The 12625-nt window shown below is 45.1% G+C and overlaps 1 protein-coding gene across 6 annotated transcripts in view; it reads left to right on the forward strand.

Annotated features, from left to right (window-relative positions):
* Positions 1-12625, forward strand: part of gdpd2 (glycerophosphodiester phosphodiesterase domain containing 2) — a 31258-nt gene that overhangs the window by 12860 nt on the left and 5773 nt on the right. For 5 of the 6 annotated variants that reach the window (XM_088597302.1, XM_088597298.1, XM_088597299.1 and 2 more), the window contains 9 exons: positions 6648-6751; positions 7916-8019; positions 8292-8388; positions 9088-9147; positions 9263-9361; positions 9609-9702; positions 9813-9958; positions 11740-11822; positions 12184-12337. In XM_088597302.1, the coding sequence (XP_088453428.1) occupies positions 6668-6751; positions 7916-8019; positions 8292-8388; positions 9088-9147; positions 9263-9361; positions 9609-9702; positions 9813-9958; positions 11740-11822; positions 12184-12337 (921 nt within the window). In that variant the 5' untranslated portion in view covers positions 6648-6667. Of the gene's footprint in view, positions 1-3346; positions 3610-6647; positions 6752-7915; positions 8020-8291; positions 8389-9087; positions 9148-9262; positions 9362-9608; positions 9703-9812; positions 9959-11739; positions 11823-12183; positions 12338-12625 lie in introns of those variants that run through there. The other variant, XM_088597296.1, reaches the window with a different exon arrangement.

The raw sequence follows: 12625 nt of genomic DNA on the forward strand, positions 1-12625 counted from the left end.
TTCCTTAATACTGCATACATTGCACACTGTATCTGCTTTGTACTGCTCTGAGTTTAGTAAGATTTAATTTTGCAGCTGTTCCTTGTGGATAATTTCATTTTGATTGCTTTATCCCTGTGGTTCAGTGACCACAGTGTTATGAATTTGGGCAGAACTACATGAGAACACTGCAGCTCAGACAGGCAGCCCCTCTTGTTCCGGACTAATGAACTGTCAAAAACGCTGCCCGTCACTTTTTCACTCTCGGTGATTCTCTTGTCAGTTCTATTGTCCCGGTTTGGTTGGTGTGCCTGCAGGTTTTCATTCCAGCTAAGCTCTTAATGACCTAAATCATCTCATTAGTGCATTAATTGAGGTAACTAAAGAGTCTCCTCCAGCGCTTCAGGTGCTGGTACTCTAAAGGGGCCTGGGGAACCTGCAGACACACTGCTGTCTGAGGACCAGGACTGGGGTCATTGTATTAGAGTCTCCCCTTAATACAGAGTCAGTAGCAGTACAGTAATTCCTATTATCATCGGTTTTTGCTGCAGTATCTGCTGGTCCCTGGTGCACTGAGGCCTGACTTTACTGGAACTGCTGTGTTCTCATTTGTAATAGAGTTCCATTTTTCTTCAGAGGAACTTCTAATTAATGACCACACAAACACTCCAGACGTTTCTATCTGACCTCTGTGTACTGTCAAGATGAAGTCACCTTTTCACTTCATGTTTTAGTGACTCGATGTCTCGCGCAGCTTCTTCCAGCAGCGCTTAATGCGCTTCCTTGTGCACGGCACCTCCTTCCCTTCCAGCTCTAAGATTTAGTTTGAAGCTACTGGCACTTAAACCTGAACATCTGAGTGTTGTTTTTCACAGCTTCTGTTCGTGTCCTCCTCACTTTCAGTCTCTAACACCGGGCTACTATATGCCTGACAGCTCTGTGGATCGGGTCTTTAAAATGATTACTTTCAAGCAACAGAATCTAGAGATCTAAACCTAGATATGAATTTAGGCATTTGAGTGAAACATTGTGTATATTATCTGTCAGTGGGATAAATCCATCACCTCCTACACTGACAACTGCAACAATAAGTGCTCTAACGTATCAGGCGGCTCTTACCGAGGTAGCATAGTACTATTTGCCCCTTGATATTCACCGTGGGCAATCTGCCCATTCCAAGGCAATGTAATTAGAAAGGCAGTTCCTTTCGAGTTAAAGGCAGATTGGTTCCAACCTGTTGTGAATCAGCTTGTTTTCACAGCTCTGTGAATGTAGCTTTCAAAACTTTGCAGTGAGGAAAACAGGTTTGTGAACTACGTTTAACTGTGTACTGACAGAATATTAAGCACACCTGCATTCTCCGTTCAGACATAAAATACCCAATACCAATCTGTCAAATTCTGCTACTGGGTCTTCCTGTTCATGGAAAAGAATTGGCAGTTCTTTTTTTATTTTATACACACACAGTTTAGAACTTCCAAGTGTTTATGACTTGGCTTCACCTGTTCGATTCATGCACACATGGGGAGAGTGAAGGTTTGAGGGCACTCTCCCCCAGCTCGCCCCCTGTCAGAACTAGAGTTTGTCCTCTCTCTGACATCACCACAAGCTCCATTTCTCCAAATGTACCTTTTAACAAAATGCATATTATGTGAAAAAATGTTTATTCATTACCCAACTAGCAAAACAGCTGAGGTTGCATTAACTTTCACTGAATAAAAACATTTTTAACTTTTATGTGATGAAACTTCTCTCTCACGTCCAAGTACTTGTGAAAGTTTGAGTGCCTTGTTGTGGAAAGAGGTCAATAATTCTTTCCTGCGCAGCATGAGGACTTGCAGCCTGTACGTGTTGTTAATTGTACCAGGATATTTAACCCCTCCGGATAACTAGCTGCAAATAATAAGATTCAGTGTGTGTGCAAGTAAAATAAGTGATACAGGTGGGAAAAACTCTTAACAACACCGAGCACAACTGGCAAAACCTTTCAGTGAAGATAAGAGAAACAAACATCTGTGAGCCTTCTTCTTCTTTTCTTTCAGCTCAAACTGGAGCATTATTGTGAGCTCTCAGATAGTACCTTTTTACAAGCTCCCAAAGTACTGACAGACGTTTGAAAGAAGTCATTGTATTCTCTGTATAACTTCTTTCTATATTTCTTTTCTGCATTTTAATGCTTTTCTTTCTTTTCGTATCCGGACATTGCTTTGGGTTTTCAAAACAGAGATGCCGCTGCTCTGGGTGTGTTTTGGTGTATCTTTGATCTGTTGAGTAGACAGAACCACAGGATTGTTGACATGCAGATATTCAGGCACTCTTACAAATCGTGGTGTGGGTATGAAGCATGCTTTTTTAACAAACTAAGGGACCCACATTTAACATACTTGTGATCTTTACCCAATCCTCAGGAAAATGTTGCGATAGTAATGGGTCGTTCCAATTCAAGTGTACATACACAGTGTTTTGAACAGATAACGTTATACTTTTATACTTTGACATTATATTGACAAAAGACTTAGATTTGTTTTTTTTGGTATCCCTGTAAACACCAGCACTTCAGATGTGTGTCACATGGCATTGCAGAGAGCTCTGCCTATAATCCTCTCTAGCCCTGCCTTGCTTCAGCACTGTTACTGTGTTTGTGATGAGTCACTGACACAAATGCCTAATGTTATCAATCGAATGATGATCAAGCCGATATCTGATCCTCCGGTTCAAACCTCCTCCTGGGGAGTGTATCTCTTGATGATTTAACTTTAACAGGGGTTTCTAGTACCTACCATTTTAAAGAGCGGCAGCAGACGTTAGGATTGGGATATTGCACCCTGGAACTGCAGGGTGAGCAGAGGGCTCAGTCTGATCTGGGCCCTGGATACAGTGTATTGCTGTCCTTGAGCTGTGGAATGTCTTTGATACGATATTCAATGGCTGGATGATTTGCTCTACAGCCCTCTATCAGCTATAGGCAGGGAACTGTTGCATCATCAAGGGCTCCTGGGATAAAAATGTAACTTTATGACAAAGGATCCGGCTTTTCCACCCAAATTCCCTCATTCTCCCGAGGAAGACTAGTTCGTGGGCTGAAAAGTCCAAAAAAGTTTTCTTTTGTCACAACTCTTGTGAAGTTGTATGTTTTTTTTATCTTCACAGCAAGTGTTGTGTCACTCTGGGCTGTTAGGTGAGCACATGGTCCCTTTTCTGGCTATATCATTCAGCTCATGTCAAGAAGGAAGCTTTGCTCTGTGTAATTGCCACATTCACTGGCAGACTGAGAGGCAGTCATGTGGGCCAGGGTTACTCTATCACTGGCTTTTGCTGAATCCCTCTTAGGCAAGCTCTAGGAGAAAGAATTGCAAATCGTATCAGTCGAGCGTCAGCAGAGGCAACAAAGAATGACTAATTATTTTCTTAAGATTTGAGTGTACCAATTCTGTTCCTCTTCTTAACAGGACTGGGAGACAATGTGGGAAGGTATTACGAACTGGGGAAGTTAAAATTGAAAGGAATTAATAATGTTGTGCAAAGGCTTGAAAGCTCTTCTCAGGAATTTCCTTGGCAGCCAGGATGCAAATAGCTGGATGGATCCCCACGGGCTGTTACATCTCTGGAGGAGTGGCGTGCTCCATGAGCGTAGGTTTTTTTTCCTCTTCTAGGCACCAGCGTGTTTCATTAAATCAGAGTTGCTTCCACACTGTCGGACCCGGGATCTGTAGAGAGACTGTTCAATCCACAGGGAAAAAGACTGGACAGACCAGCCCCAGGGAACGGGCACCGGGCTCTCCCTGTGAGCACAGCCGCTGTTCTTGACAAATCCGTGGTGAAACGGAAATCTTATAAGTAAATTGATTCTTAAAATGTAGAGAGCTTTGCAAAAAATATATTGGTGCTTTTAGATAATATATTTCAAGGATGTAATTGCTGTGCTACAGTATGTGCAGAATTTTAGAAAACAGTGCGTCAACAAAGTACACTGTTTAGGTTACTTTAGAAGACAATGAACCAAAACAATATATGCCGTCTGGGTCGTTAGAATTAGCCGAAAGTAACTGATAAGCTTTGAATAACAAATCTAGTGCTTCTTCTCTCGCTCTATGATGTAATCTGTTTTGTCTTAGGGAAAGGGGACGTTTTAGAAGGGACAAAGCGCTGAGCTTTCTCTTACAGCGCAACGTCTTATAAAAACCCTGTACTGCTTGTAACAAATTGAGTCTCTGGTTGCACTTTGCGAAGTGGCAGCAGGGCTCCCAATATTGCAATATTGAAATAAAGACCTTACTCAGGTGAGAACTCTCTCCTGTGGCTTCCTTGATAGGTAAATTTCCTCGACAGTGGGCACGGTCTGTTTGCCCTTGGTGCTGCACTTTGCTGGCCGATGTCCTAGAGCAACAGTTTTTTTTTGGGGGGGGGGGCACACCCCTTCACCCCCAGAACAAGCCCGCGGCACCAGATGCACCAGACTGGCCAGGAATCGTGTCAGGTCTCTCATTCCTTAGAGAGCACCTTCATCTCCTCTTTTCTGTCCACACCTGGCTTGAAACGTTGGTGAAGAGCTGGGAAGAGGAACAGAGTAACCTTTAGGATGTGTTTAGTGGGGGTGTTGTGTCTTACATCAAGTTTGGACTTTTCGCAGTGGCTTGAAACTCCCCAGGGGCTGACTGAATACAAAAACCATTTCATTGGCCTGTGCATTCCTGTGACTCATCTACCATGACTAGGAGAGCTGGTAGAAATGGTAGTTTACTAATCAGTCACATGGTTTTCCCACAGTTTGACACCCTTATTTAAAAATTACAGTAAGTATGACAAACATAATAATGACTAATGAATGAATCCTTCTAAAACTAGGATTCAGTTAATTGGTATGATCCAATGTGATTTCTTACTATTTGTGAGATAATTATTAACTTTTAATATCTAAATAAAAAAGGCATAAAGATTTTCTATATTTCTAATTATCCAGACAAATGCCTATTGCCAATGGAATTATTTTTGTTTCCTGAAAATGATTTTTGTGGCTCATGAAAGGACATGCCAGTTATTGAAAAGCTTCAACTGTTGTGTAGTGTTTAGCTGTATTACTGCTCTGGATAACAGCATAAGTCTTTCTTTACACAGAAGATTAGGTTTCGGCACTGAATGGCTGCATTCCTCCAGACACAAAGCACACAACCTGTGAACGACCTCTCCTTTCTTCTTGACAAAGGGCACCTGGTTATGTTTGTGACAGGCCCTGTGCTCAGCACACACGCAAGTTTGCATGGTGAGGCCACCAGGCTCTGTGTGAGCATCTGTGGTTAGTTCCTTCCTCATTATGTGAAATCTAGGATACTAGGTGCAGAATGCAGGGCATCATTTGAATGTAAGAACGTTCGCTAATTAGAGAAGGCCAAAGAGAGTTGGTGAAATGATGCAGGGCTCTCTGCTTAAAGAGTTCATTTGATACCATTATGGTGTCCTTGTTGTGTGTGATTATGCCAGTTCTTTTTAATAAACCTTGTGTGTGTTTCCATTAGAAAAGGGATGCGGATCTCCTACTAAAGAGTTAAATTTTATTAAATGTAACGCCGAGTCTATTGTTATGCACAGTTTTTTTGTTTGCGTTTTTAAGACATTTCTGCATTGGGCAGAGTACTGTAGGTTTAGCTGGGAAAGTAGCCAATGCACTTGTGACATTCTTACCAAAAATTTGTTTCTGCAAGAATTCAATGCATTTTACACCTGAATGACTATGGTTACATTTACAGTTTATGAATTTCTCCCAAAGCTTCAGCTTGAACTCGCTATTGTTCTCCTAAAAGAGGACCACTTAGTTAAGAGCAAAACACACTTGGCCTGAAACAGCCCGGATTTAATTACACACCTCGCAGTCCCGCATTCAGGGGTTTCATAACTACAAGAGAATGGCATGTAGGCTTTCAAAGAAACAGTGGATGTGCCGGCTCAAATCTGCACACCAGGTGCCCAGTGCCATCCGAAGTGTTTCTATTAGAGCTGTGCCAGGACTCTGCCTCAGCTTGCCTGCTATTCAGCAAGGTATTTTCTGAGGTCACATTTGTTTTTTCCCTCCTCTGAGCAGTATTCAGATCATGCAGAGAACACTGAAAAGGTGCCTTATCCTATTTTTTAGAAGAGCCTTTGTTCTCTGTGTGAGCAGCTTGTGATGGGGAGGCCAGAGCAGTTAGGAGAAACGCCTTGATATGTGCTGTGATACGGACCTAGATCAGATCAAGAGCTTCAAGGCACCCCTTGACCTCAAATTGCTTATTCGTCTGGGTTAGCTGTTTGATTCTATTCCTGCTTTAGAGACTCCTGTGTGCATCTGTGCATTAGTACTGCACTGTTGTACCAGGCTGACATAACCTGACTCCAGTGTGATGCAAGCTTGAGAGTACCGCACCTACACATTTCGAAAATACAAAAAGGGATTAATGTAATTCACTGCAGGGAAAGACACCTAATTAATGTGTAGCAGCCCATCCTGGTGGTGAGTGCTCAGGTGCGGGAGAGTGCTGTAATGGGGCACTCCCACATGCACCGGGCTGTAAAGACAGGTACAGTAAACCCACCCAGCCTCACAGAGGACGGCCTGCACAGGGTGCACTGCTGAGACGCTGCATCGGCTCCCGTCGTCTACTGAATGTGCTGTCTTCTGTCTCCCTCACCTCCAGGTGGCGCTGAAAGTGGGAGCATGCCTCAGGACAGCTTTTGCCGAAAATGCCTTCGAGGGGTCTACAGCTGCCGCTGGAGAAGCGGAAGTCAGAATAAACACAGGGTCAGTAACACGGCAGGGTTTCCGGAGAACCGGATAAGAATCAGCCCCTTGCAGCTGTGAAGCCTGTCCACTGCGCTCTAGCCTGAAGCCTTCTTTCCAATAATAATAATTCATTTTAAGAGAAAACTTAAAATACCAATTAAATGACACAGAGCATTTGTCGTGACTAATATATTACCATTTGACAGACTTTTTTTCCTGAAATTGAGTAATGAATTGATGTTCATTGCAAGTTTTTTTTTTTCTTTTAATAAGTACAGCATTCCAGAGTTCAGCTCTGTGCGTTTTTGGCAGTCAGTTGTGACAGAACAATTAGAAGGCTGAGAATCTGGAAAAGGGTACTCCTAAGAGACAAGTAGTAGCAGGGAGCTGGGTGCTCTGACATGACTGATCTGCTCTTTCTGCCTGTCTCTTGCTGGAGGGGATGGGGGGGGGGGGCCGCTATCTGCTGCTCCATCTGACACTTTTGAGACCCACAAAATAAGAGGGCGAAACCAGACTTGAAGCAGGAGCTGGCAGGACTCCAGCAGCACCTCTCCACCTTTGCCTGAGCCGGCGCACAGCTGCATGGGATCTCTCCTTCAGGGGAGAAGAGGAATGTTTTTTTGGGGTGGAGATGTTAATCTTCTAGCCTGGTGTCTGTTTCCTCCTCCCAAGAGGTGCTCCGAGGCTGAGGGTGGCTGGAGGTCTAGGGCTTATTTCTGTGATGATGAGGAATTCGCCACAGACAGGTTTTTCTGCTGCTCTGTTCACCCTGGGACAGCTGGGCTTTCTGTGGGGCTGCTGAGCTGCTCAGAGACCAGGCCATCTTTTTTATCCCCGCAGCACAAGCCTAGAACTTGACGTCCCAAATAAACAAAATAAAAAGCAGTCTTCGCCACCTTGTTAAAATCATTTTTACCTGAAAGAGGAAACTTTTTAAGTTTCTTTTCCGAAAACAATGCGAAATTCTAAATAAGCACCTTTGCATTAAATTGTCAGCGGGGGGGGGGGGGGGGTGGAGACGTGATCGTCAGACTCCTGGAAGATTTGAATTGCACTCTGCAGCATCTGTTGCTATCTCACCAGGGTTTAGAGTGAGTGTGGTGGCACATGACTGACCGTGGTCTGTGCCTTCTCTGCCCCTTGTCCTCCTGGCCTCTGATGCCCGTGATGTCTTTGCAGTGTTCCTGCTGCTGGTTCTTCTTCCTGGCCCTTGCATGCCTGCTCAAAGCCGGCTGGATCTATGTGTGCTGGGCAGCTATCAATGACCGGGACGATGTCAACTGGTGAGTGTGCTGTCTGCTCCCACTGTGCAGCCTGTCGCAGCGTCACAGGTCCGAGCTGTCAGTAACCAGACTCCACCTCTTCCTGGTCGCTGATCCAGAACATCTTTCCAAAATAATTGATTCAGTTTTGGGTCGGTGTGTTCAGTTTGTGCCAGTCATCTGGTTCACAGTTCAATCCGGAGAGGAGGTCACTGATCAGCGGTCTGCCAGAACCTTTGTTGCGAGGTTGGGAGTTTGTGTCCTCTGTATCTGATGTGTTTGATCTCCTGCAGGAAGGCGTTCAGTCTGCTGAGGTTCAGGTGGGTGAACTGGTTCATCGTGGTGGTGATCATGTCCTCGGTGCTGGTCAGCTACAGCTGCCTCCTGCTGGTAAGACACGCCTTGAGCCGGTGACAGGAGGCATTGTGACACCAGGACCCACACATCTGGACACAAGCTTACAGCTGTTTTTCCATAAGTGAAAGACTTTGTAAAGAAATCATCCAGAAACACGTAATTCAAGAGTTTGCATGCAAGCAAAGGAGCCCATGGCAGGTTACACCCAGGACTTAACATTGGTTCATGTCAGGGCACACACACTCACACCTGGGCACTTTCTCCAGAAGCTAATTAATCTACCAGTATGTCTTTGGATTGCGGGAGGAAACCAGAGCGCCTGGAGAAAACTGATACAGACAAAGGGAAAACATACAAACCCCACACAGCGCTCCTCGCTCTTGAGCACAGGCAGATAGCACCCTAGGTCCAGAACCCATGGCCCCAGCGCTGCAAGGCAGCAAGGCTAACCACTGCGCCACAGTGCCACCCTGTTCCTTGGCCTGCAAAAAATCACCACCTGTGTGGGTGTGTTGCCACCTAGTGGAAGCTGACTGGAATGGAAAAGTAGTCTCTTAAGACTCCTCAAACCTTTCTATTGTTCCACGTGTCATTAAAGTGAAATGATTGTTTATTATTTTCGGATTTGATGTTGCAGTATGAACACTAAGACACAGAAATCTCTTCTGTGTGGTCGTAAGGATCTGTTGCCGTGATGCCCCAGTTTAAACGTCTTCATGATTGAATCTGCAGGTGTTTGCACTGTTCCAAGTGGCACTGAGGGAACCTCTGAATTTGCATTGCACTCACAAGGTATTTATGTAACTTAAGGTTGTGATCGGGGAACTAAATATCACAAAAGATGCTTTTTTAAGATCAATCGCGTGACATTGTCAGGCCGGCCTGATCGCTCCGTTCTGCCCTGCAGGTGCTGCTGCTTCTGGCTGTGCTGATCATTGCTGCAGGGGTTGCTGGGATATGCCTTGAATGGAAAGAAGAATGGGTCACAGTCTTCATGTCGCTGCAGGTAAGGGGAAGAGCAGTCACAGAGGCACGTCAGAAAGAACAGAGTTACTGAAGCTGCTGACACTGAGAAGAAAGTGAAGGGTGGAGGTGGAAACTGCTCATGATGCCTTGGAAGGCAAGAGTCTGCGTGGGACTCGTTCCACTGATGTCGCCCAAGAGGCGGGAGTGCCTTTGCATCAGTTCTGCTGTAGTAGTTACAGTAGGAGTGATGCATGCAGTGGTTGTCAGCATCTTTGTGCTCTCTCCAGATGACGGGACCCTTCCTCCAGATAGGTGGGGTGGTTTCAGTGTCCCTCCTGGGCTGGTTTGTCTTCCAGAGATTCTTCATGGCCAGGAGAGCAGGTGAGCATCACAAGAATCCTCAGTATTCATATAGACTCAGTCTCTCGGTGCAGTGCTGCCACCTACTGTCAGGCGGTGGTCAGTGCTGAGGTGTGTTCCTGTACCTTCAGTCTCCAGGGTTGTCATCCTCCTGGCCTACCTGGTGGTGGGGGCAGCGGTGTTCCTCTCTCCTCTCTTGATCTCTTCACCTTGCTTCCTGGAAAAACAAAATCTCCCCCCAAAACCAGCTCTGATCGGACACAGGGGAGCACCCACGGTGAGTGAGAGAACCTCTTGATTCTTTTAAACCCGCACGCACAGTACACAGTGAGTCTACTGCACGGCCATCTTTACTTGGGCGTACTATCTGACCACTGAAGGGCAGCTCCACTCCGCTCCTTGCCTTTGAAAGTCCTCGCCCCAGAAAATCGTTAATTATCAAAGTGATCTTCAGCACTGGGATTAATAAAGCAAGGAGCATTCCTGTAATTCATTGATAGGTGCAGAGTTCTGTCATGGCTGGGAGTGGAAGTGCTCAGGGTGACCGCCCCTGAATGAAGGATCAATTGAAGTTTGATAAAAAGCTGTGGCAGTCTCTAGCAGTAGGAAAGCGTGCCACTGCTTCCAAGAACTTTTGCTGAACTGCAAGAGAGCCATTCAGGCCCCGTGAGGTTCTTCTTCATTAAAAGAAATATAAAAAACGTGATGGTGTTTCTAAAGCAATGACAAGTACCATAACCAATATCTTTGCTCAAGTTCCCTGCCACATCTGTGACATGGGAGAGTATACTGGCTGACTGCTCCCTTCATGGATAAACACGGGTGTCCAATCTTGGTCCTGGAGAGTCAGTGTGTCTGCGGGTTTTCTAAGTCTGTTTAAACAGCAGCACCTGAGGAGTTTCGGGAGAAGCTGATAAATCCAATCAGTCCCATAATGAGCAGTTTTACATTGTTAAAAGCCGAGTTGCAATTAAAACCTAGGGACACACCAGTCCTCCGGGAGCAGGATTGGACACTCCTGGCATAAGACCTCTACAGTTTCTTGTGCATGATGAAGCCGGAACACAGATCTCTGGGATCAGTCTAGAGAGGACCAACTGCAAGACAGCTGATGTTGCAGAACGACTTGTAAATAGGTATATAAGCTACACGTCAAGTGTATTTGCAGCAGTAATTAATTTAAAAAATAAAAATAATCTTCTGGGTAAAATTGTCTAAACAGACATCTGACTTTTTACCAGCTTGCGTTCGTCAAAGACATTTCTTATTATTTACGTCTCATTAATTTGTACTGATTTTGACTGTTTTTTATATCAGGCCTGAACAGCCCCAGACCTTTTTTTAGGAACTCCTGAGTAAATCTTACTTTCATGGTTACCGGCATTTAAAACCAGCAGTGTTTACATTCTTTTTAAATGCCTTATTTCTATTTCCAATTAGTTCCTTTCTATTTTTTTGTCTTACAAATTCCATGAAAGTTTTTGCAAAGAGAGATAAAAACTTTTCTCTTTTTGCTTTGCGCCAGCATGGTGCACATTCTGTGCACCTTTTCACCTAGAACATTCAGGGCCGGATTGTGGTGTCCGTAGGCCTCGGGCACTTTCACTACCAAATGTGCAGAAAGAGGGGGAAACGCCAATTGAATGACGTCGATTGACATGATGCACTTCTAACGCTAAACCACGTGATTGATGGAGCAAGCCGGGCAACCATCACTTCCACATGTCTAGTTTCTAGAACAGCCGCTGGAGAGCGTATGATTATGGATTTGGAGCACCGAGAGTCCATCGCAAGCATGTTGTTTCAGCTCGTTTTTCGTCAGTCACTAGTTTTTCCCTCCTTTGTAGGCCCTAAAAATGTCATAGGTCCGAGGCACTGTGCCTACAGTGCCTAATGGGAGATCAGGCACTGATAACATTTATTCAGGAGTGTCAGGAGCGGTCAAGAGGGAATCTGATTGCTGTGTGGATGTTAGCACAGGTGGGAGGCCCAGGTGCTGCTGTGTGTGTGTCCTCTCTCTGTCTCTCTGAACCGTGCTCCTGTGTGCTGTCCCCCCAGATGTCCCCGGAGAACACCATGCTGTCCTTCAGGAGGAGTCTGGAGTGTGACGTCAAAGCCTTCGAGACAGACGTGATCATCAGGTGAGGCAGAGGAAGGTGTAAGCCAGACTGCACAAGAATTCAAGAGCAACAGCCCGGACTGCCTGAAACGTTTAGTTTAGAATAGTTAAACACAGGAGGAGCTCATTGGCCCAACTAACCCATTTGGTGATAGATAATCCAAGGATCTGTTCACTTAGCTTCTGATCCCAATTTGAGCATTTACCCCTTTAACAGAGGGTATCAGTGAGATAATGTACTTGTTTTTTTCCTAACATAAAGAAAGGTTTCGATTTGAGATGAAACGTTTTTGAACCTCATGTCAGCAATCAGAGAATGCATTTCCCATAGCTCTCTCTGCTTCTCTGACCATGTGACTCCATCCCTCTTTTTTAATTCACAGTCAGAATGGAATTCCTTTCCTGATGCACGATGACAAATCCCTCCGGAGGACTACAGATGTGTCAGAGAAATTCCCTGGGCGGGTTGAAAACGCAAGCCACACCTTCACGTGGGAAGAGCTCAAGACACTCAATGCTGGAGACTGGTTTCTCAAGGTGAGTGCACAAGCCCTTTGACGGAGGCACTGAGGACAGCGTTCCTGTCTGGCTGCATTGAAGAAAATTCCCTTTTGCAGAAAATGTACATTTCATTCTAACGCAAGTGTTTTACAGCCCTTGTGTATTAAAAATCTATGTCCTGCTGTCCTATTACAAGATTGCAGGACAGATTGATGCTGTGTGCCATTTGCTCACACCTAAGTCAAATCTGCCGTCCCCAGCTGGCTGTGTGGAACCTGTCCTGTTACCTAGTTAACATCACTCAGGTAGTGTGGAGGAGGTGGA

This window comes from Lepisosteus platostomus, chromosome 10 (genome assembly GCF_059453375.1).
Source record: "Lepisosteus platostomus isolate fLepPlt1 chromosome 10, fLepPlt1.hap1, whole genome shotgun sequence".
Classification (NCBI taxonomy): Eukaryota; Metazoa; Chordata; class Actinopteri; order Semionotiformes; family Lepisosteidae; genus Lepisosteus; species Lepisosteus platostomus.